Source organism: Dreissena polymorpha, chromosome 2 (assembly GCF_020536995.1).
Source record: "Dreissena polymorpha isolate Duluth1 chromosome 2, UMN_Dpol_1.0, whole genome shotgun sequence".
In the NCBI taxonomy this organism is placed as follows: Eukaryota; Metazoa; Mollusca; class Bivalvia; order Myida; family Dreissenidae; genus Dreissena; species Dreissena polymorpha.
Window position 1 is genome coordinate 151,080,874 of NC_068356.1, and position 25,014 is coordinate 151,105,887.

Sequence of the window (25,014 nt, forward strand, 5' to 3'; positions counted from 1 at the left end):
ATTCATAACAAGGGCTGTTTGTAAAACATTCATGCCCCCCATATGGGCTGTCAGATGTACAGGCAGCCATTGTATGAATACGTTTTTTGTCACTGTGACCTTGACCTTTGACCTAAAGACCTAAAAAATCAATAGGGGTCATCTGCCAGTCATGATCAATGAACCTATGAAGTTTCATGATCCTAGGCCTAATTATTCATGAGTTATCATCAGGAAAGAATTTTACTGTTTTGAGTCACTGTGACCTTGACCTTTGACCTAGTGACCTGAAGATCAATAGGGGTCATCTGCCAGTCATGATCAATGAACCTATGAAGTTTCATGATCCTAGGCCTAATTATTCTTGAGTTATCATCAGGAAAGCATTTTACTGTTTCGGGTCACCGTGACCTTGACCTTTGACCTAGTGACCTGAAAATCAATAGGGGTCATCTGCGAGTCATGATAAATGTACCTATGAAGTTTCATGACCCTAGGCCTAAGCGTTCTTGAGATATCATCCGGAAACCATCTGGTGGACGGACATACGGACGGACCGACATGTGCAAAACAATATACCCCCTCTTCTTCAAAGGGGGGCATAAATATACATATGAGACCAATAACAGAGACAAAAATACATATTGTCAACGCCTCTGCCAATAAGTACCAATTGAGTTACGTGTGAAGTCCCCAAATAAAGCAATTATAATTTGTTGGGATAACAATACACATGGGAAAATGAACAATGAACATGCCAATGTTTTATTAATGCATTGTGCAATTGGTTGAATGGTCATACATAATTGGACATAAAGACAAGTATATGTCTTAAACATTATTCACAACAACCAACTTCATTTACCCAGCTAATCTCCCACCGTTAAATAACAAAGAACAGCATATTATCAAGGTCGGTTTTGACGTTGCATTTATATGGGCAAGTCATATACAATTCACTTTGCTTCTCCAACAGTGGTGAATTAAGGACAGAACTTTTACTGCATCACAGATTATGTGCATTTCTCGTCACATATTGAGAACATGTTCACAGCTTGTCATAGACTTCAAAGCGGAACTTGAGTCCATTCTCTTCATGGAGGTCTGTAGGGACATTGTCGGGGCTGAAATAGAAAAATTATAATAGGCGTTAAAGTTTCTTTATCACTAGTGTGAGATTATTGCTTATTGGTCAGATATTTCCGTTCATAATATAACCCCCTACCAACAATTACCAATTATATTTTGACCAACAATTACAAAATATATTTTACCAACAATGCGCAATTATTTGCTTATAATATTTTTATCAACAATAACCAATTATTTGCGGAATATATTTTTACTAACAATTACCTATCATTAACAACAAGAAGTAAGTTATAATTTTATCGAGAAAAACAAGAACGACACTTGGTTGACTATCACGTACCTTAGAAAAGTAGAAACAATAGCAACATATTTAAATAAAAAATATTCAAGTTTTTTTTTTAAAAGGAATTGTGTACCGGTAGTTCCCACACCAAGAGGTCTTGTTATAAGAAAACCTTAGTTGTTTTCATGAGATAAATGTATAATGAATTGGAGTAACTAGTAATGTAACCATCTTGCCTGAAACATCTCCCCATGCTGCAAGGAAATGCTTGCTCCTCAATGCTCCGTTTCTTAAAATTTGTCTTATTTATTTTATTAAGAGGGGAAAATCAGCACAGAAAGGTGAAAGAAATGAAAATACAGTGACATAAAATTAGCTTATCTTTTATGTCAGAAAGAGTACAGCCTAAGACAAAGTAAAGTATGAAAATTAACACAGAGCAACAGTCATGCAATTTTAGAAAAAACAGTTGTGTTTCTTGTTGATTATAAGTACCCTTAATGCTAGTTTTCATAAGGTTTTATAACAAGAGCACCGCATAACAGGTGCCAACTCTCGGCTGCGGGTGCAGTTTTGAATAAATGAAAGCTTGTCAGTTTTATTTTTTTTAGAGGACACAGTGACCTTGACCTTTGACCTAGTGACCCAAAAAAGGTGTGGCGTGTAGAACTAATCAAGGTGCACCTACATATGAAGTTTCAAAGTTGTAGGTGGAAGCACTTTGATTTTAGAGACAAATGTCAAGGTTTTAGCACGACGTGGACAAAAACAGCCGAGCTAATAAAACTACCCCAAAAACATGCTTTTGTGAATTAATGATGATTGGATTACAAATGTTATTTCTAGAGCGTTAAATGTGGCCTTAAAAGTATTCAAAAGCTTTTTCTTTAATTTGACCTATTTTTCGACACTCTGTGTCCCAGTTATGAACTCGGTTGAGACATCGTTTAGACGATGTTATGATCAAGAATCATGAAAACGTAATATATCTTTCAAACTCTGTTGACATATTATTGGGAAACATGTTTTATCAAGATTGGGCCTCTAGAGTGTTCACACGCTTTTTCTTAAATTTGACCTAGTGACCTTGATTTTGATTCCACATGATCCTGTTTCAATCTCATTGCAAATATTGGGACACATGTTACATGAATTGTAAATGTAGCCTTTGGAGCGTTCTCAACTTTTATTTTAATTTGACAATGAAACCTATTGTTTGACCTCACATGACCATTGTGACACATGTTCTTACTAAGTTTCCAGAAGAAGAGCAATAAATGGGACCTCTAGAGGTTTTACAAGCTTTTTCTTAAATTTACCTTGTGACCTTAATTTTGACCCAACGCAGCCCAGTTTCAAACGCAGGCAATATATCATTAAGATATATACTCAGAGCTTATTTAATGATTATTCCTCTAAAATGTGATTTCAAGTGTATTCACAGGGTTTCAATACAGATATATAAGAAAAAGAGCCCATGTTTTTCAACAGAAACTATTAATTTCAAATTCTGCTGAGTTATCATATGATCTTACCAAGTTTCATGAAGATTGGGAAATAAATGTGGCCTCTAGAGTGTTAACAAGGTTTTACAGTTGCCACAAGAGTTATGGGCTTTGTGCACATGAAACCCTCCCAATGAGATCTATCTACCTGAAGTTTTAGGTCAATACCTCTAACAATTTTGAAATATGCCCCAGAAAAAAACAAGACGGCCAGATGTTATCCTGGCTGGCCAAACTGACAACTAGATTGAGTATACTCTCTTGAAAAATTTAGTTGTGAAGGGGGTTCAGTAATATGTCACTATAAATATGATATAATTATTTAAGCCTGAGCTGTCTAACAATGTGTTTACATTTGGAAAAAACACAAAACAATATTGATTATTCACGTTAAACACATCGAAAAAGCTAATTCCCATTAAACTGATGCATAGTTAATGTGCCTGAGTGAAATCTAATCTATCACCTTCCAAAGCACATTTCAGCCAAAACAATAACACATACAATCAGTGTTCCATACTTTCTTATTTTGGTAAAGGAGCTGTCATCTATTTCAGGCAGGAAGGCGTCACACTCAAAGTCTGCCAGTATTCTGGTCAGATAGAGACGACATGGGTAGGATCCTGTCATTGCTTCCTGAAATATAATTAAGCCTCGCTCTGTGTAAAATGTTGTTCAAGGTCAGCAAGTGCTGTTCACACAGACTTATCAGGGACGACACTTTCCACTTGTATTGCCTTTCTTTAAAAGGAAGACTGTTCTTGACGCAAATTCATTGAAAGCGGATAGTGTCATCCCTGATTAGCCTGTGCTAACTTCCTTTTCACAGAGCAAGGGTCAATTATTATACATAAATTATACAATTAAGTAAAAGATGGAAGAATTTTAATTATTAATCAAGCATTTTATTGTAAGTTTGGTGTTCATCAAAATAATCCCACAGGGCTGGACCCCTAAGTTAGAAATGTTCTCCAAATATACACTGACATTTTTCTAATTTTGAAGGTTCTATGGGTTTTCATAAAAACAAATGAAGCCAAATATGTCTTTTTAATGAAATGTATAACAAGGGCTGTTTGCAAAACATGCATGCCCCCCATATGGGCTGTCAGTTGTAGTGGCAGCCATTGTGTAAATACGTTTTGTGTCACTGTGACCTGAAAATCAATAGGGGTCATCTGCCAGTCATGAACAATGTACCTATGAAGTTTTATGATCCTAGGCCTAATTATTCTTGAGTTATAATCAGGAAACCATTTTACTGACCTGAAAATTAATATGGGTCATCTGCCAGTCCTGATCAATGTACCTATGAAGTTTCATGATCGTAGCCGTAAGCATTCTTGAGTTATCATCCGGAAACCATTTTACTATTTCGAGTCACTGTGACCTTGACCTTTGACCTAGTGACCTGAAAATCAATAGGGGTCTTCTGCCAGTCATTATCAATGTACCTATGAAGTTTCATGATCCTAGGCATAAGCATTCTTGAGTTATCATCTGGAAACCATTTTACTGTTTCAATATCTGTTACCTTGACCTTTGACCTAGTGACCTGACAATCAATAGTGGTCATCTGCCAGTCATTATCAATGTTCCCATGAAGTTTCATGATCCTAGGCATAAGCATTCTTGCGTTATCATCCGGAAACCATTTTACTGTTTCGAGTCACTGTGACCTTGACCTTTGACCTAGGGACCTGAAAATCAATAGGGGTCATTTGCCAGTCATGATCAATGTACCTATGAAGTTTCATGATCCTAGGCGTAAGCATTCTTCAGTTATCATCTGGAAACCATTTTATTATTTTGAGTCACTGTGACCTTGACCTTTGACCTAGTGACCTGAAAATCAATAGGGGTCATCTGCCAGTTATGATCAATGTATGAAGTTTCATTATCCTAGGCCTAAGCGTTCTTGAGTTATCATCAGGAAACCATCTGGTGGACAGACCGACCGACTGACGGACCGACCGACATGTGCAAAACAATATACCCGCTCTTCTTCGAAGGGGGGCATAAATATTTGGTTACATGTATTTGCTTCTTTAGTCAATGGAAGATTAAATGGGCCTTTTCACAACTTGTTAATTTGACAAAATTAAAAAAAATATTTCAAATTCGCTAATTTTCGTTGTAGTTATTATTATATTTGTAAGGAAACAGCAATACTGAACATTTACAATGCTCCAAAATATCCATTATATGCATCGTTTTACGATTTAAAAACCTGAAAATTATAAAGCGTTGCAATGTGAAACAATTTAATAATTTGGAGAGTTCTGTTGTTGTCTTTATTTTTTGTAATACTACGGATAAACATGCATAAAGTGTGAAATACATCACGCATTGAATGAGCACAGATGGCCGAGTTATCTAAGCGATAGACTTTTACTCCAGGTGGCAGTTGTTTAAGCCCAGTTGTTTCTTTAATTTTATTATAGTTTTTTACAGGAACTTTTTAGATCCAGTGTTTACATTTATCAATATAAAGCATTTAATGACACACTTCAATACATGCCAAAATCTGTGAATCCTTAAAAGGATACATTACTTGAAACCATGATTAAACGACATGTACGGTATAAAAACATTACAAAACACTGTGTTATCAGTTTGTTCTGATTTTACACCCATGACAAGAATGTCCATCTTGTATGTTCTACAACCTGCCACAGATTTACCTAATACACTGAGCTGAGAACTATGATGTGTACTGTATGTTCTCCTACATAACACAGATTTACCTGATATACTGAACTGCCACCTATGATGTGTATGTTCTCTACTCTGTCTGCAAGCTCTTCTGTTGACAACAGACTCAAGGCATCGGGCAGACTTCGGGCCACATGTGTACCATCTGGTGCACTGCTATAAAACATATGAGACCCGCACTGATAAAACAGGGTTAAAAGCTTGTGCGTAAAGTGTCAACTGAGATTAGCCTGTGCAGTTCACACACTTTTCACTTTAATGATGATTTTTCGTTTAAAAAAGTCTGTTCTTAGCAAAAATCCAGTTTAGTCCGAAAGTGTCATTTTTGGAAAGGGTTATCTGGTGCAACACTTTACACATATTCCTTTATAATAACATGAAGATCCATTTGAAACTATTAAAAAAATTAAGTTATGCTTTGCAGTAAAAACTTCCACAAAAACACAGAAATTGATTTGTAAAGTATGTGATTATGTTCTACACAAGCAATAAACAAAGGGCAGTAACTCCAAACTAATATTGAAAGTGGTATGGTCTGTGTAGCCTGCAATTCCCTTTTTTATGTAGTTTATCAATATATGATGCTTTATTTTATTCCCTTCAATACTTAATTAAAGTCTTATGCATGCATGCTTTCCACATGACAAATTAATAAAGCCAATAACTCTGAACATAGATAGAGAGATATATCGTCCTTCAACACTGCATCTTCTACTTAAGGAATTTGAGGTTCATTTTATAACCTTCAATACCATAATTACTCTATGTTTTCGGACACTTAAAAATATTAAAAAAAATTCGTGTCCGAAAACTTAGATACAAAAAATATTCACAAAATACAGGTGTCCGAAAACTTAGAGTCGAAAATTGAAGTGTCTGAAAATAGCGTCAATTGTATCAACGACTAACGGTAATAGCTTGCGCTGGTAAAATACCATGCTGTATAGAATAAATTACAGTTATATATGTTTGCACTGCATTTTAAATAATTTTAAATGCTAAATTTATTTGACAGAAAGTTACTACAAGGTTGTACTTTGACCAACAAGTTCAAAGATTAGCATGTGATATACAGATACTTGCTAGTTTGAACCTGTAATTAACGCAATAAAAAAAGCAAACTATGAATTCTTTGTTTGTTAATTTCCGATAGGTTTTGTCTAATACCTTCCATTGTTCGTAAAACTCAATGTGCATTACATTTTGAAGCGTTTAGTATTTGTCACAGTTATTTTACTGAGAAGGGTTAGTACCATTGCGGTAGATAATTGAACTGTTAATTGGCACTTCCCCTGGTAATTGTCATAACGCTTACGCTCGGGCGAAACCATTGTTAAATACCAGTCTACAAGGTTATTTACCCAATAATGCAAATGTAATGGTCTGTTGCCCTCAGGCATGCACCTGCCATGTTTTATGATGTTAATCTGGTTGTAAAACCCCATGATCGAAGTGTCATTAGATATCGAAAACAGGACCAAAATTTGGTAAAATAGCGCTGTAAAATATACTGTCCGAAAACTTTATAGAGACATTAATTATGGACGAAAACTCGTGTGTCCGGAAATTAAGAGTCACAAAAAGTTTTTTGCTAAAAAAAAGGGGTGTCCGAAAACTTAGAGTGTCCGAAAACATAGAGTAATTACGGTACTTACAGAGTTACATGTGTATATGCTCCATACTAAAAATGGATTCATTATGCAAAGGGCAATAACTCAAAATATAGTGATAAAAGAGTAACTGTTGTGATAATAAAATATTTTATTACTAAGAGGGCACTCGTCTTAACATTAAATTGATTACAGGGCAAGAACTCTTTAAATCCTGAATAGTGTATTGCTCTTGCACCGGTTCTTATCTCTTCTACTAATTGAAGTTTCATTTGAATCCATTGATTCAATACATGTACATCTCAAGATTTGGTATGCACAAAAAGCAGACATGAGGACTGATGATGCAAATGCTATATGCCTGTCAGGTGCATAAGAATAGCTTGAGCAGCCATGCATCAGTTACACTTGCTATAATAAGACAAGACCACAGACACTGATCATGAACGTTCTACCCACTTCATGTCTCTACTCAGGATGATGTTAATCCTGTTCCTAAGTGGTCTAAAGTTCTCTGGAATGGACTGCCAGGTCTTCCTGCCCATGATCACTGCATTCTGCTTTTCTGTAACACATTTTAGAGTGAATTGAGGAGTCCTCGTACTTTTAAACTTTTATTCAATAAGATGCATGATTTTTCGGATATGTTCAGTGTTGGATATTATTTATATCTTAAAAATTATGCAGTCTGTATACAACTATTAACATTATTTAATGACCCGTTCATTCTATCTTATTAATACACAAACAAGAATTGTGTTTGTTAAACACAAGGCCCCCTACTACGCTTTGAAGCAGCACAGCAGCTAGTTTAGAGAAAAGTCCAAGGCCCGTAACTTTGCCAAAACTCAATGGACCGGAATGAAGCTCCCACTTTATCATGTAGGTAGACTCACAAACCAAAAATCAGCTGGAAATTTGAAAGTGTTGCGTAAAAAACTCCGCAAAACCATTGTTATAGAGAATTAACCAAGTTCCATAACTTCTCCAAAAATCGAGTTACCATAACAAAATTTACACTTCATCTGTAGGTAATGTAGATACACGAACATACCAAAAGTCAGTTCAATATTTGAAAGCGTTGCGTAAAAAAAACTCCAAAAAGACAATTTTTAAGTCCAAGGCCCATAATTTCGCCACAGATCAATGGACCGGAACGAAATTGACACTTCTCTGTAGGACATGTAGGTAGACTTACATACCAAAAATCAGCTAAATATCTGAAAGTGTTGTGTCAAAAACATCCAGAAAACGGAATGCGGGACGGATAGACAATCAGACAGTTTGACTGCTATATGCCACCCTATTGGGTGCAGAAAAACTGAAAGCTGAAAGTTTTTAATTGACAATTAAATCTATTTTACGGAGGTTCCGAAGATTGTCGATGTAGCACGATTGGTTGATTAGATAAGAGATCTATCTTGTGGAGAATTCCAGAGATAGTCAATGTATAAATTAGCATATTTTCAAATTCAGAATACTCAGTGTTATCCATTAAAAAATACTTACACATTTTCATGAACTGTTGACGACTTGACATGTTTGAAACTTGTATTATAATTTCATATCACTATTCTGTGAGCACACCATATCAAACAATTGTTTTAATTTACACATGAGGGGTGTATTTATGATCTTCTTGTAATTATTTATCTCAGAAAATTATTTATGTGGCTCATATTACCGATTAAAGTGTATTCCAGGCAGGGTGTTTACATGAAAAAAGCCTTTATCTGTTGCAACTCCCGGAGGGTCAATAGCTGGGAGTTGATTTATTGTAACTAAAGTTAACCCTTTCCCAATGAGAGGCAAAGTGAAAATGGCTATTTGCAAACAGCATAAAACCAGAACAGCCTGCGAGTAACTCACAGTCTGTTCAGGTTTTATGCTGTTTGCTGCTCATCAGTATAAAAGGGTGGAAAATGAGGCCTTTAAAACCTGAATGTACATGTAGTAAGAAAGGTCTTTGATTAAATTTAACTTTCTAAGGGACCACACATGCGTAAAAATACGTATCAAAGTAGTAAAGGGTTAAACCCCATAAATATTTACTACCACAGTCCTATCATCCCTGATTATTTATTGTTGCTGAACAAGCCTTGGCCAGCTTGTAACATTGTTTAAATTCAATGCTTGAAGTAATAATATTAGAATTTAAGTTCCCTTAATCAAACTGCTAACTTTTTTTGTCAATGACTGTGTACATCGATGCGGGCACATTGTTTTACTCCTTTATCTTTTTCTTACAAAGGCCCCTTCCCCAAAGAGGAAGACCCTCCCAAACATAGAATTTTTTTAAATGATGCAATTATCCCTAATTTTAAGTTGACTTGGGGAAATTTGTTCCCCTTCCTCAGTTTTGTGAATATTTTTTCCCCAAAATTAAAGGCCAGTCCCTTGTCACAAATCCAGAAAAAAATCCCAGGTAAGGTATTTAAGTTAAACAGAGAAGCAATCAGACATATAGCTCACACTTCTTTAAAGTTCAACAGTTTTTTTGTGTATTATGATCAGACATTGCAACATCACCATTTATATTATCAAGTTAAAACAAGCTACGGAGGAAGCAGAGGATGTGAGGAAGAATCCCAACAATGCACACATTTTTATAAATGTACAATATTACTGTGTCTACAAATCCCAGCAAATTATTCAAAGAGTTTTCATTTACAATATTTCAGCGTTTAAGAACCCCAAAATTAAAACAGTGTTTTAATTTACAATATCACAGCTTCTAAGAATCCCAACAATTCACCCATGGTTAAAAAAAAACAATAGTTCAGGCTTCAGCATCTAAGAATGGCAAAAATGCATTCAAGTGCTAAGATCTACAGAAAAACAAAGTTCAGTTAACTTATTGACGCAATATAAAAGTAACTTTGATTTACACCTCTGACTCGTAAATCATGAACCGAGAACATCACCACTGATCTCAATCAAATGTTACCGTAGTCAAAAACATTAAGATATAAATATTGACCAAAAGTAAAACAACACATGAATACTGGACTGTAGACATTTTAAATACTCACCAGGATCTGAAGTTGTCATGGTTATTGTCTTGAAAAAGTCCATGTCCTTCCTGAAAGCAAATAGACATATGAATCATGCTGCAATAAAACAGGGTTAACTGCATGTGTGAGTGTACGTGGTCTCAGATTACTTTGTGCATTCCTTCTAATAACCTTTCTGTAAAAATAAGCCCATGAGTAGCCACTTAAGCAAACAAACTAATATCTTTCAGGGATGACATTTGTGGTGGCTTGGAACTGGTCAGACAGAAAGTAAGAGTGAACTATTAAATGAGTGTTGTAGATTGTATAGACCAGTGTGAATGGTTGATTGTGTATGCAAAGACGAGATATGTATCTAAGGTTGTCTGGACTAAAAGTATTATATTTATGAAATGTATCTTTATTTTTGTTAGTTTGCTTTTCATAACAATTTTCAATTCCTTTCAATGTTTGTGAACTTATTTCTGATATTTGATTGGTGTACCTAATATATGTGTAAGTTTAGACCTGCATATTAAGTGCCTCAATTTGTTATATTATGTCTATCATAATTGTGGGTCCATCACAACTGTGTATCATGTGATTTAAAACAATTAATACAATACTAAATCAACATGTGATTATCTGTATCAATAATATTAATAAAATCCGTACAAATATACTGTGTAGTTACATAATATTTACCTTATCATCAAATTTATTAATACAATATTAAATTTACGCAAAATTTATATTATTGAAAACATGATCGATAGGATGAATCACTTTGGATGGTATAATTAACAAATCTGGTGGGTATTGTCTGGTACATGTACATGGTCTTTACCATCCATAATTCACAGTAAAAAATGGAGAAAACAAGATTTGTTTGTGAAACACTATGTCCCCCATGTATATTTGAACTTTGACCCTGAAGGATGACAAAATGTACCTTGACCTTACACCACTCAAAATGTGCAGCTCCATGAGATACACATGCATGCCAAATATCAAGTTGCTATCTTCAATATTGCAAAAGTTATGGCAAATGTTAAAGCTTGACACAAACAAACCAGCAAACTGATGGGGCAAAAACAATATTTCCTCCAGTATAGACTGCGGGACATAAAAAAACCCAGATTGCAATATCTGTGTTTTTAACCATTTTGGGAATGGGGGGGGGGGGAGGTCTTGCTGCTATAATTCAACTCTCATCTTTATAATCCAAACTCCAAAGGGTACCAGAGCCATCACAGCCACTCTGGGAGTCCATTTACAAGGGGGGGGGGGGGGGGGGGGGGGCTTTCGATTGGGAAAACTTGCCTTGATTTAGGTTTATTTTTTTTAATTTCTACTTTTGGGAATTTGGCAGATGTAACTGAGCCGCTAACACAGCTAATCACCAATCTCGCTTAAGGTTGGTACTATGACATTTTCTTCTGCCAATTTGGAATTCGTCCTCGATTTCGAGTCACAGAGAACAGTGTATAACTGATCCAGGCAAACCCACTGGCAGGTTCTATGGAGAACTGCAGGCACCATGGCCCTGCGTTGGGCTTCATTGTCGCAGGGTAGTGAAAAGAGTGCAGCCAGTCCAGAGTCGCACATGGGACCTCTGCCTACAAGGCCAGTGAGCTTAACTGGCCGCTTACAGTTCGGTACCATGACACAGACATTTGAGGGTATTTTTTTATTATTTGGAATGGGGCAGAATATCGGTCGTGACTTTGACAGGATTGTAAAATTAAATCATTGCTTGATGGATTTGAATGAAATTTAAAGTGGCCTTTTCATGGTTTGGTAAATTGAAAAAAAAATGAAAAAAATTGTTTCAGATTCGCAAATTTTTGTTTTAGTTATGATATTTGTGAGGAAACAGTAATACTGAACATTTTACATGCTCTGAAATAGCCATTGTAATTTGTATGCATCTTTTGACAATTTAAAACCATGAAAATTATAACACATTGCAACGCGAAACAATTGAATAATTTCGAGAGTTCTGTTGTTGTCCTTATATTTTGTGAAACTTCAAGGATTGCTTATATAAAGTATAAAATACATCCTTCATGTTGTATGAGCACGGATGGCAGAGTGGTCTAAGTCAGTAAGTGGTAGTCTTTTACTCCAGGATTCCATTGGTCAGTGGTTCGATCCCTGTTGAGGGTTACTTTTTTCTCTTTTTAAAAATTTATTCTTGATTTTTTTACTGGAGCTTTTTAGATCCAATGCTTACTTTTATAAATATATAACATTTAATGACAAACTTCAAAACATGCCAAAATCTGTGTATAATTAAAATGTAAACATAAAGTAACATTTCGTAAATTATGAAAATGCAAATAAATGTCTTTTAAACTTTAAAAATAAATCATTTTAGCCCCTTTCCAAAGGCCAAGGCACCTTTCCGCTATGAGCCATTTCCGTGGTACTCGCCCCTTTCCGTTACTGGTGTTGTACGGTATATGATTCACAAACAGTCATTGAAATTCAGATTTAAATCTACAAGCAAGTCGGGCTAGTACAATGGGAATTTGAACAAGCCCGAGTCAGATTTTACAAGCCCAAACATTTTTGTTAAAAATGCAGATAAACATACAGTACACTCCACGCGTTTTCCCCAAAAAACGCGCTCCCTCCGCGGGTTTTTTTCTGCTAGCGAGTGTTCACGCGGCGTTGGAAGAGCGAGGTGAACTCGATAAAACGCCCGGCGTTACGCCGCGTTCGCTAATTCCCGCGGCGTGTATTACTTTAGGCTAGTCGGTAAATGCAGACACTTTCCGTTCTAATCAGTGATCGCCGCGCAACGCCGCGTTAGCAGTGTGCTACTGGGCATGCAAAAAAATAAAAACATTGTTATAATAAATTGTTTAAATACTGTAGTACATGTATAAAAAAGATAATTGTATAGAAAATTAATACATATAAAAATTATGTTTTTTAATTCACAGGTACGTCTACAATATGAATTAGTCTAATATAATACATTTGACAAATTAATATTTAAATCAACACATATGACACAAGAATAAATGTTCCGTAAAATTTCCAAATGAGAATAATAATTAGTAATCCGAAACACACTACGATTTTTAATTGTTAACACGACGTTTACAAATGCTTCCAATATACAGTCCTCATGTATATTTCCCGACAAAAGCGCGCGAAAATTATGCTGCAATGTACAAGGTCAAGGTACAACGTATACTCCTGCAAAGCGTGCGTGTATTGATTTTTTTATACAAACTTTGTAGCGCAGAGAACATTGTTGATTTCGGTTAAAAGTTTCTTTGGTATTTATTAACGAAATTATATCTCGAATAAGTTGATATTTCCTCTAAAATAATTTCAAATCGAACACGCCGAATCTTTATCGATACGGTATTTTAGTAGAGTAATTTTTTTAACACTAATTGTACTGTAAACTGATTACAGAAGACATCTGGGCAGAACTGGATTTTAAGTGTTTGACGTTATGAAAACACGCAAAGCTTGTCTACTGACCTATTGTGTAGACTGCTGTCTGCGGTGTTGTGACAAAAGGGATTAACATGTGTGAATGTCACTCTGCCGATTTGGTCCATAATTACTGGTAAACATTGTTTAGAATGTCGACGCAACAAGAATACATGTACAACTGTGAATATTAAATGCAATTATCAACTCAATAGTTACCACCTTTTAGCAATCAATGGAATAACCTACAAACAAAGAGAAAATCAATGCATTAGCGAGCAGAGAATTGACTTTGTTCCGACAATTAAAACCATTCCTTATGTATTCGTTGAACGTGTTTACTTGAGTACGTTATGCCTTTAGACAGGAAGCGGCTTTTCTTTGATTACGTCAAACTGTCAATTCAGATTTGCGAGATTTTTAGGGTCCTTGGTCATTTGTATAACAAAACCCCTCCCGGATAAAAACCCTCCCGTCATTTTCATAGGGGGCGGACGAAAACCCTCCCGTGAATAAACATGGGCGGACAAAAACCCTCCCATGAAAAAAACGGGGGAGGACAAAAACCCTCCCATGAAAAAACGGGACCGGACAAAAACCCTCCCGTAAAAGAAACACTTAGTGTTGCATTCATTAATCCGATAAAATTACCCATCGTGTGTATTGTGTTTTCAGGGGTGTGAAATTGAAAGAAAATGTGTATCCATTAACTGCAAACATACCGCTTTCTAATTTGCATATATATCCGATAATCCAATATAATAACAACATCAATTAAAACATAAAATGAGGCCATTTATAGACGACTGAATTTTAATTTAAATTGAATGCAATACGATACAGTGCAACGTTTAATCGCGTCATACTCTCATTCATGCAAAAAAGTGCTTTCCGGGAAGTTTCTGAAAACTTTGCGAAAATGAAAGTAAAATTATATTAACAACTAACAATTCGTTAGCATGTAACTAATTTGTCTCAATTACTTATTTAATTTAGCTTTGACTGTAACGTTTTCAATTACATTTTTGCAGACAATATATAAAGCATACTGTATTGTCAAATATGTCAATGATTCGGTTATTGAGGCCCACTAATCAGCTAATCATAATAATTAACTAGTTAATGGCATCAATAATATGTATCAAAATAGCAAACTGTGAATCTGCAACTGCGGACAAAAATCCTCCCGTGAAAGCAATTAAACACCGACAAATGTAATTGCTTCACACATTGTGGCATTCATTAATCCGCAAAATTTACTAAAAATAGCAAACTGTGATTCCGCAACTACTTTTAGTTTTTAAGTAGTTTAATCACAGAATTAATTAAAAGCAATTAAACGCCGACAAATGTATTTGCTTCACACAATGTTGCATTCATTAACCCGAAAAAATCACTCAATGCTGACAACATTTGTTCAAAATATCATACTGTGAATCTGCAAATATAAAAAGCAATTTGTTTGTGTAAAGGCACACAAGTGTCTACAATGTTGGTTTTTGTTTATCAATTGATTATGCTTATTTGTCAATGTATGTAACATTATACTGTCTAGACTTCATAATACTTGTTATAAAACGAAATAAAGAATGTCTTGGGAAGCCTGTGTCCGCCTCTGTGATTTTTGCGATGATGACTAAAAAAGAAACACGACTTTGATGTTCTTAATGCACTGGCCGGCGCACAATTGTTGATAGTGTATTCGTGCCTCAGATCACGGGAGGGTTTTTGTCCGGTCCCGTTTTTTCATGGGAGGGTTTTTGTCCTCCCCCGTTTTTTCCATGGGAGGGTTTTTGTCCGTACCCGTTTATTCATGGGAGGGTTTTCGTCCGGCCCCTATAAAACTGACGGGAGGGTTTTTATCCGGGAGGGGTTTTGTCCGGCATTCATGTTCAGTATAGAAAATCACCTGCTTACATGAAAACTTTGGATTAAATTATAAAAAAAAATGTTGCAAACTGTGTTTATATTAATTGGTAAGTATTAGTTAAAAGACGACGTTTTGTGTGTCGTAAATCAACGAGTTTTCTATACAACAACAACTACTTCTACAAGCACGTCTTGATCGATCTATCTTGGTTGTTTTTTTTAATTGTTAACATTATACTACATGTACATGTATGTACTTTTAATAAATGTAATTTTATTTGAAAATCAGGAAGTCAAACAAAATTAAATTGATCGTTATCTCGTAAAACGCGGAGTTTCCCCCGCGTTGCCAACGCCGAGGGCCGCCGCGTCGGCTTATCAGTTTTGCCGATCGTTAACCGCCGCGTCCAAAATTATGCAAATGCCGCGTATAGCGGGATTTTCTTAATCTCCCTCCAGGTCGAAACCCGCGGAGTATGGAGGGAAATTGGGGAAAACGCGTGGAGTGTACTGTAACATAAAACATCCAAAGAAGCATTCATTTATTCAATCTTTAGAATACAATACAAATCTCTTATTAATTTCATCCTCATCCAAGTTAGCTTCCTCGTCATCTGAGCCAGCCTCTTTCGGATCCTGAAATAAGAAGAAATTAATTTCACACAAGGATTTCAATCAAATCACAATTATAAATATATACATAAAGTTTAGATAAAAAATTAGCAGAAATGTATCCCATATATCCATGTTAAAGAAAGAGCAAACCTGAACCATCAGAAAATATTTAAGCAATTAAGTGCCAGGTTATTCTACAAAAAGCCAGTTGACAAAAGCGTCAATCACAGTTACCTCAGATTCGCATTCCTCAACGACGTACTCGAATGACAACTGTTTGGCCATTACTCTCTGTGTCCCGAACGCAACGCAAAACATTTATTTTACATAATAGTAATCAGGGAACCACAAAACCATGCGCTTAATGCGCAGTAATCCAATTATCAGCTGATTGCCCAGCACGTGTGCGCAGTGTGTTAAAACATAAGCGGCTGTTGATTTAAGCGGCTCAAAACTTTGTTTACAAATATTGAAAATGAAAGTGGAACTCGTTTTCTGTTTAATGAATTGTACAAGCACGTCGGGCTTGTAATATTGGATTTCATACAAGCCCGAAAGAAAAAATACTAGTTTTTTGCTGTCGGACTAGTGCGAATTTCGACGACTGTTCACAAATATTGTAAAGCTAAATGTATATATCCCGGTGTGACACAAATTCGACAATATAAGGGATACATAAAGCAATATTTAGCAAATAATAAAAAAACTTTTATAGCAAAATATAATAATTTTTAACTCGGCTGTAATTCTTTGAAATGATTCCAAGACAATTATCATCCATTTAAATTTAAACCGATAAAAATAGAACATCGTCGAATTTAGGTGTCGTCGAATTTGGGTTACGGTAGGATATGTATGTAAATAGTAAATTACATTAAAATCTAGCAATTTAAAGTGTTGAATGGTTGGTGAAAAGATCTTCTAAAATAACCCTTTTCGCCCAAAACGACGCGAGATTCCCCCCTCTAAGGGCCCCGGCCCCAATCCCCCAAAGTGTAGCAACTAGCAAGGGCTTTGGGGGCCCTTTCCGCTATTCAACTGAACATTATTTCGGACCTGCCTTTGACAAAAAAACACTGACAAGTGTATGATAAACGCGCAGAAGGGATTGTTTAAAGACACATGAACATTATTCGTAATGGTACCTTAATTTCCATGGCAGACTTCCATTTATACCGATACCGTTGTTGTTGCATATTGCTACAACCAGATTTAATCGAGGTATTGACATTTTTAATGTTTCGCGGTTGGGGTCGCTTAGTAAGTTCAAAGCAAAAAATAAATACACAAATCCAACACTGGATAAACATTGTTATTTATTTAACACACCGTTTATAAAAGTGATAAATGTTTAATATTGTTTTTAATAAAAAATATGGATTTACGCAAATAAAACATATTTAATACTTCTGTGTGATGTAAGCGGTCTTACTTTCACTAGATACGAGTAAAACAATCCAATTAAAGTGATAATTAAATAGTGTTTAATTAATACCAAGTGAATTTTAACGTCTGCAAAGTTTCAGATATTGAGTCGTATACATAAAGGTAGATGACCATTTGTTAAATAATTCGTGGCATTCTTTATATGTACATTTATGATAATGAGAAAGTAAACATTATTATTTCAATAAATAATTCTGTGATTATCATTATGTTACCTGGATACCTGGATGCCTGGACTGTTGGGCTTAATTTAGCTATGCTGTAGTGGCCCCTCTGATAAATGGTATCTTCTTTAGAATCTCTCTCTGATATGTACTATTTTGGTAAAACTTCTCTAGAGTGCGCTTTAATAGTAAATTTTAATTGTTAATTTAACTTAATTTACAGACGGGTTAAACTTCTTAATGTTTCATTTCTCAGAATTTAGCAACGATTTAAATTGATTAACACTTGTGGCAGCTATTGTTGATTCTTCCAAACTGTTCCAGTAATGAATTGATCTTTGACTAAAGGTGTTGAGTCTTACATTACTTTTGGAATTCTTGCCTCTTAGTTTCAAGTGATGACCACGAAGATTATCCTCAGCCAGATCAAACAATTTTTCCCAGTTTAAATCATCCAGCTTATGTAAAGATTTGAAAATTTGGATCATATCCGCCCTGTCCCTTCTGTACTCAAGTGTGACAAGTCCCAACTTTCGAAGTCTCTGGTCGTATGGTAGATGTGCCACCAATGGCACTAGTTTAGTTGCTCTTCTTTGAACATCTTCAATTAACTTTATATGTTTTTTTAGGTTAGGGGACCAAACACATGATCCGTATTCTAAGGTTGTCCTGATTAAAGCCTTATAAAGAGGCAGAAACATTTCTTCATCAAGACGCTCAAAGGATCTATGTACTAAGCCAAGAGTTCGCTGTGCTTTATTCGTAATATTTGTAATGTGTTGGTTAAAACTTAGCCGCTCATCAAAAGTCATTTTAATTTTGTTTATTTTTAGGTAATTGATTTTGATAGAAATGTTAATATTTTTGGAAAACAATTAACTGTGGCATGCAGTAGAATGGTGTTTAACGGAAAACTACACCCAGTTTCATTTACACAAAGACCTATAGAATACACAGATTGAAAACTACGCGCCTTATCGGGCTATCTCGCGGCGGGGTCACGTGGTCGAGAAACTGATAAGAACACTTTGGATCAGCAGACGATTTATTCCATAAATCAAGAGGAGGAGTCCAAAGATAGCCGATGTATCACGATTGCGATAAGATAACGACGTGTCCAGTAGCAACGGCTACTATTATCGAGCAAAGTTATGCGAATATGTTACGGCGCTATAGAAAGGCGGCTGTAACTTGGTCAATAATGATCCGATTTTTATAGAAACATGAGTAATTATGCTTTTACAAAATCTCGATTCTATTAACCTAAAATAAGAATTTATAATGCCGCGATCGTTGAAGTAATAGCGCTATAAGAATGTCCAAATCGCGGCGAGAATGCTGTTGAATAATTTATTTGAAAGGCTTTTGCTGATAAAATTTTCTTGTATACATATTTAATTCAAACATTTAAAACCTTATAAACAAATATTATTTCAAAACGGATAGATATATGTGGACACATAGATCTAGGTCTCTGATAAAAACAACATTACAGTATAATAAATGCTATGATGGTTCGATCCAAAAACGGTTTCAGTTAGTCATATTTCAATATTGATTCTGTGGATTTTTTCAATTTATTAATTCTCTATTTTTTAATGAGATCTTATTCATGAGTTATAGGTTATTAAAGTTTTGTTTGTAACCAAGTTTTTTTTCTATTGTTAAATAATAAAAGCTCTAAGTGTCATGGACTAGGATTTCGCGAAAAGAAAAAAAATTCACGCGCGTGTTAAGTGTCGGATCAATTAGCGAACTGAAGGAGATGTTATGTTTGTATGAAAAATGACGAAGGTTTTCACAATGAACCAAAGCACGTTTGACGACAGGTGTGTACAATAGGGTATAAGAGCTAAGTACAATAGGGTATAAGAGCTAAAAATTGTACCAACTTTGTACAAGGCCAAAATCCTTTAAAATGAACATTTTCCTCCAGTTTTTCAATTCAAACCTAGATAAACATATCACAAAGCATAAAAATCTGACTTCATCTATTTGGGATGAAAAACGAAAAAGTTTATCAAAAAGAACAAAAACACGTTTGACAGCAATCGTGTACAACAGAGGAAAAGAGCTTCAAATTATACCAACATTGTATAAGGCCAAATCCTTTAAATTGAACATTTTCTTCTACGTTTTTGTAATTCATTCTTAGATTAACATCTCTCCTAGCATAAAAATCATGCTTCAACGATATGGGATGAGAAATAGAAAAGTTTTTAAAAAAGAAACAAACCACTTTGGCGACAGGTGTGAAAATGATTGAATGAAATAACAATATAAAATTGTACAAAGGCAAAATCCTTTAAAATGCCTTATTTCCGTCTACCTTTTATAAATCATACCTAGATTAACATCTCACCTAGCATAACCATCTTACTTAATCAATCTGTGATGAAAAATGAAGAAGTTTTTGAAAAAAATCGTTTGGGCCTTTCAATGTTTCAAAAATTATCGAAAATGAACAAATCCATTGTTATCTTTCAAATTCCGATAAATTAATAATGCATAAGAATAATAACTACCAAAACCTGAAGCATTATCAACAAAGAAAATAAAAACTTATTTTTTATTTACACAAAAAAATATTCAATATGTCTGTTTGCGGCGATCGACTTTGCCCATAATTGATTGCTTTAAAACAAAATGGCCGACAGTAGCTGGAACAGGGAAGAATCTACAGGTACACCGGCATCTCCAAAATCGATGTCACGTGACCCGTGTCCGCCGTTAGCTATTATCGCATATCGCTATAACGAAGACGAGAGTTTCCAATCGTGTTATCTATAGGTCTTTGATTTACATGTATAATATGGCCACCACAAATTATTTGTTTTGGCAAGTTTCACGAAATAATCCAACTATTGAACCTCTGGGTGCTGTATGTAGTCATAAAAACTCAGAAAATTTAAGAAGAACCCTGTACTCATTGTTGGATACCCACGTTCTACCCATTCCGCTACTCTCCATTAATTTTATCAAAATCTAGAATCCTGCTTTTTGATGCAAGCATTTTGCAATTTACACTACTCACTTTTAACTCCTGCAAATAATACACTTTGCATCATTTTGATTCAAATGTTACCAAAGTGCTAAATCAAAAGTATATTGATACAAATTGTGATAAATCGCATAGTATTCAACACAAATGTATACTAAGAAACATTTTCATAGCCTTAAACTAATATATGCACAAACCAAATAATTGTTTACTTCAGTATTTGACCCATAAATAAATTGAACATGTCTATCAACCCCTTACATTTTTAAAGCATGGGTGGTGTTATTTGACTTCCGGCTTTCAAAATCTATTGAAACCCATGGACTGGTAATAAAATTTCCAGAGATATTTACAGATCCTCCTGCTTCTCTAGGTTTGTCAGTTGATCTTTTTAAATGAAATGTATTTTTGCAAATATTCATGACTTAGAAAATCAAAGGATGTGTTAATTGTTATAAACTAGTAAGTAAGTTAGTAACTCGAATGTTCCGTTTTTCCACCGTTCCCATTTTGAGCAACACCTTTTGTAATTCTATGTCCTTCCCAAATTTATATTTCATTTATTTACCATGGAAGTTATGCGCAACAAAACGTTAGTATGGAATGTTTGAACTTCTAATGTTATCATTACGGTAATAACTTTATGTTTTCGAACACTTAAAAATAATAATTGTTTTTCGTGTCGAAAAACTTAGATACCAAAAATATTCACAAAATACAGGTGTCCAAAAACTTAAGAGTCCAAAATTGAAGTGTCCAAAAATAGTATCAACGACTATTGGTAATAGCACACGCTTGTAAAATACCATGCCGTATAGTATACATTACAGTTATATATGATTGCACTGCATTTTAAATAATTTTAAATGCTCAATTTATTTGACAGAAAGTTACTACAAGGTTGTACTTTGACTTACGAGTTAAAAAATGAGCATGTGATGTAAGGATACTAGCTAGTATGCACCTGTAATTAACGCAATAAAAAAGAGCAAACTATGAATTCTTTGTTTGCTCATTTCCGAAAGTTGTTGTGTAACACCTTCCATTGTTTGTAAAACTTGCAAAATGGTGCATCACACTTGGAAGAGTTTAGTATTTGTCACAGTTATTTTACTGAGAAGGAGTAGTACCATTGCGGTAGATAAATGAACTTAATTTGCACCACCCCTGGTACCGGTAATTGTCATAACGCTTATGCTATAGGGCGAAACCATTGTTTAATACTGGTTTACAAGGTTATTTACCCAATAACGCAAATGTAATGGTCTGTTGCCCTCAGGCATGCACCTGCCATGTTTTATGATGTTAATCTGGTTGTAAAACCCCATGATCGAAGTGTCATTAGATATCAAAAACAGAACCGAAATTTATTAAAATAGCACTGTAAAATATACTGTCCAAAAACTTAGAGACATTAATAATGGACGAAAACTCATGTGTCCAAAAATTAAGAGTCACAAAAAAAATAATTCTTTTTGCTAAAAAAAGGGGTGTCCGAAAACTTCGAGTGTCTGCAAACATAGAGTAATTACGGTAATTGGTTGAATGTCACATGCAACCAAGGCTAAATTTGTCAAACCAACAAACAAATGAAGACTGAGTGGTGAACGTGTTTGACCTTTGATTCGGAGATTTAAAGATCATACCTCGCAATATACAAATGATTAATTAAAAAAACCCACCAAATTACATATGCATCAAGTGCTTTGAATGTTAAAACAGATTAGCTATTTGCTTGATCATCTTAAAGATACATGGTTACTTGATATTAAATGAATGTTATTTTCACGTTTGACTTATTCAATTATCAAGTGCAAATAATACCAAAAGATAAATAAATATTTTTTTGTATTTCTCTCTTAGCCAATCATTACCAGCCCATTAAATTAAAGTATAACATATGCATGTAAATAATTGCAATATATAATTTATCAATGTTGTAATGGTTTGATTAAAGAGTGTATAATGTTTTGTTTCATTGAAACTTTATTGAAATATCTTTTAAAATACAAAGAAACCCTTATATTAAGATTGTATCTTAAAAACTTTAAAAGATAGACAATTTGTACATTGAAACTACTTGTAATGTAATATTATTTTCAGAAACATTTTGCTGATTTGAGATGGAATGGACATTCTGCCTTAACTATTCATGGGTAAGTGGTGTTGTCATGGTTATGTTTTTGCCCTGAATTATTTTAATTTGTCCTAGCCCTCAGTCTGGGATGGGTAATTGTTGTGTTATTTTTAGCTCGGCTGTTTTCAGAGAAAAAATTAGGTATTGTCATATTCAGTGTCCGTCGTAGTGCCTGCCATCTGCGTCGTGCTATAACATTTTGTCAAGGTTTTGAACATTGGCTCTAAAATCAAAGTGCTTCAACCTACAACTTTGAAACTTCATATGTAGCTGCACCTTGATGAGTTCTACATGCCACACCTAATTTTGGGTCACTAGGTCAAAGGTCAAGGTCACTGTGACTTCTAAATTTTTATAAAAAAAATCCGTCAAGCTTCCATTTTTTCAAAACTGCACCTGCAGCCTAGCGTGGCACCCGTTATGCGGTGCTCTTGTTAGCATATGTTGTCAACAATGTGCTTTAAACAAAATCTCCTCATTTGCTAGGCAGATTTTCATGAAACTTTATAGGAATGATCCTTCTGGTGACCGTCTATCAAAGTTGTTCAAATCATTTAATATTTTGGTAACTACAATAAAGTGGTACTAACATCCGCGGCATAGTTACATTATTTGCAGGTTTTGTGTAAGCTGTACATATACATGTACTTAACAGTGTACATGATGTAGGTCACATGATTTAATTAAAAAGCTTCTTCTCTAAAACACAAAGGCCCAAAAGTTTGATATTTTTGTATATAACATCAGGATATGATATAAAAGTCCTTTTAATAATTTAAATAATATCGTCAGGGTGACCAGTCAAAATTAACTCGCAGGCTGTTCAGGTTTTATGCTGTTTGCTGCTCATAAATATTTGAGGGTTGGAAATAAAGCCTTTAAAACTTTAATCTATGGTAAGAAAGGTCTGCAATTAAGTTTAACTTTCTTAGAGACTACAAATGGGTCAAAAAACGTATCTAAGTTGTACATGTTAATATGTAATTGTTCTTTATGGAATTATAAAACTTGAAAACAGTAAAGATGTAAAGTAAACGTTAAAGAAACCACAAGGCCCACATCTTTGGTCTTGGTAGTGGATGAGGGGTGTGTGGGTGGGTGTGCAAATCAAAGAAGAAACAATGAAAACATATATTTTTGTCTAAGATATAAACAATCACAAGATATTAACAAATGTTTATACCACTCCCTGCGCTGATTTTATAATATGGAAAGTTCTCATGTGAGAGTTTTCTACAAAAATTTCCTCTAAAGGTGTTGATAGCGAAGGGTTTCTTGCCCGGTGATGTCCATGTTGTTTCATTAGCCTGTGATTGTTAATTCACAACATTGATTGTCAACCAAGAATTTAAACTTGATCAACATGATTCTTAATAATAATATTAATGTTTTATTTGAGCTCAAACATTGATTTTTAATTGAACTTGTGCAAGATCCTACTAATGAATGCTGTGAAATCAAAACCAGGGCCTCCTCTTGCTCAATATTTTGTGTAGCCAAATTTACCATATCATGTCTTAATTAATATTATTTTGGATATTTTATGTGTGATAACGTAGAAAACCTTGTAGCCAAATGGATTTTTTTGTAGCCAAGTTTCCTTATTTGTAGCCATTGGCTAATTCGACGTATTAGCCCTGAAAACATAGAGCTGATATAGTGAATTGTTAGACCTAAAATTCTAATTGTTGGTATTCCTTTTATTTGTGCAAAAACAGTTAGAAGCATAATATCTGTTACTGTGATAATATAATTTAAATGGAAGCCACGTACTTAAATGATAAGCAATAGGAAGCATAATTATGAAATAATAAACCTATAATCATATTAAATAAAAACACCACATTTGATTTGTACATGTATGTGTCCATATAATTTACAGTGTTTTAAGTAATCAATATAATTGGTATATGTTTGAAATGTAATTAACTTGCATTTTCACAGCAATATTGCAGTATTTGATATTGGTAAAGCAGGCATTTGTGATGTTCTTGCGTGTGTCAACTGCACTGTAATTAGCTGATTAGTTTTTATACCATACCACTTCCATACAGACTGTGATCCATGAACGGGGATTGTTCACGAGGTGTCCCTAGAGTCTGACATATAGGGGCATATGAACAAGTGGTGGCGGTAAGCTTAAGGCCAA

At 34.7% G+C, this 25,014-nt stretch overlaps 2 protein-coding genes across 6 annotated transcripts in view; one reads left to right on the top strand and one right to left on the bottom strand.

The window, feature by feature from the left end:
* Window positions 1-730: 730 nt before the first annotated feature.
* On the bottom strand, window positions 731-17,390 carry LOC127869449 (dihydrofolate reductase-like). Of its 4 annotated transcripts, none has more exons than XM_052412024.1 (6): window positions 17,263-17,390; window positions 10,217-10,266; window positions 7,644-7,749; window positions 5,607-5,730; window positions 3,380-3,495; window positions 731-1,103 (listed from the first exon to the last, which is right to left on the bottom strand). In XM_052412024.1, exons 1-6 carry the CDS (start codon window positions 17,346-17,348, stop codon window positions 1,028-1,030), a joined length of 558 nt encoding a protein of 185 aa, XP_052267984.1. In that variant the 5' UTR covers window positions 17,349-17,390; the 3' UTR covers window positions 731-1,027. The 4 variants fall into 4 exon arrangements, with proteins under 4 accessions (XP_052267984.1, XP_052267985.1, XP_052267986.1 ...); XM_052412025.1 differs by lacking the exon at window positions 17,263-17,390 and adding an exon at window positions 16,070-16,131; XM_052412026.1 differs by lacking the exon at window positions 17,263-17,390 and adding an exon at window positions 13,293-13,334.
* A 146-nt stretch (window positions 17,391-17,536) lies between these two features.
* Window positions 17,537-25,014, top strand: part of LOC127869450 (uncharacterized) — a 76,474-nt gene continuing 68,996 nt past the window's right edge. For both annotated transcript variants that reach the window (XM_052412029.1, XM_052412030.1), the window contains exons 1-2: window positions 17,537-17,665; window positions 22,832-22,884. In XM_052412029.1, the coding sequence (XP_052267989.1) occupies window positions 22,881-22,884 (4 nt within the window). In that variant the 5' untranslated portion in view covers window positions 17,537-17,665; window positions 22,832-22,880. The remainder of the gene's footprint in view (window positions 17,666-22,831; window positions 22,885-25,014) is intronic.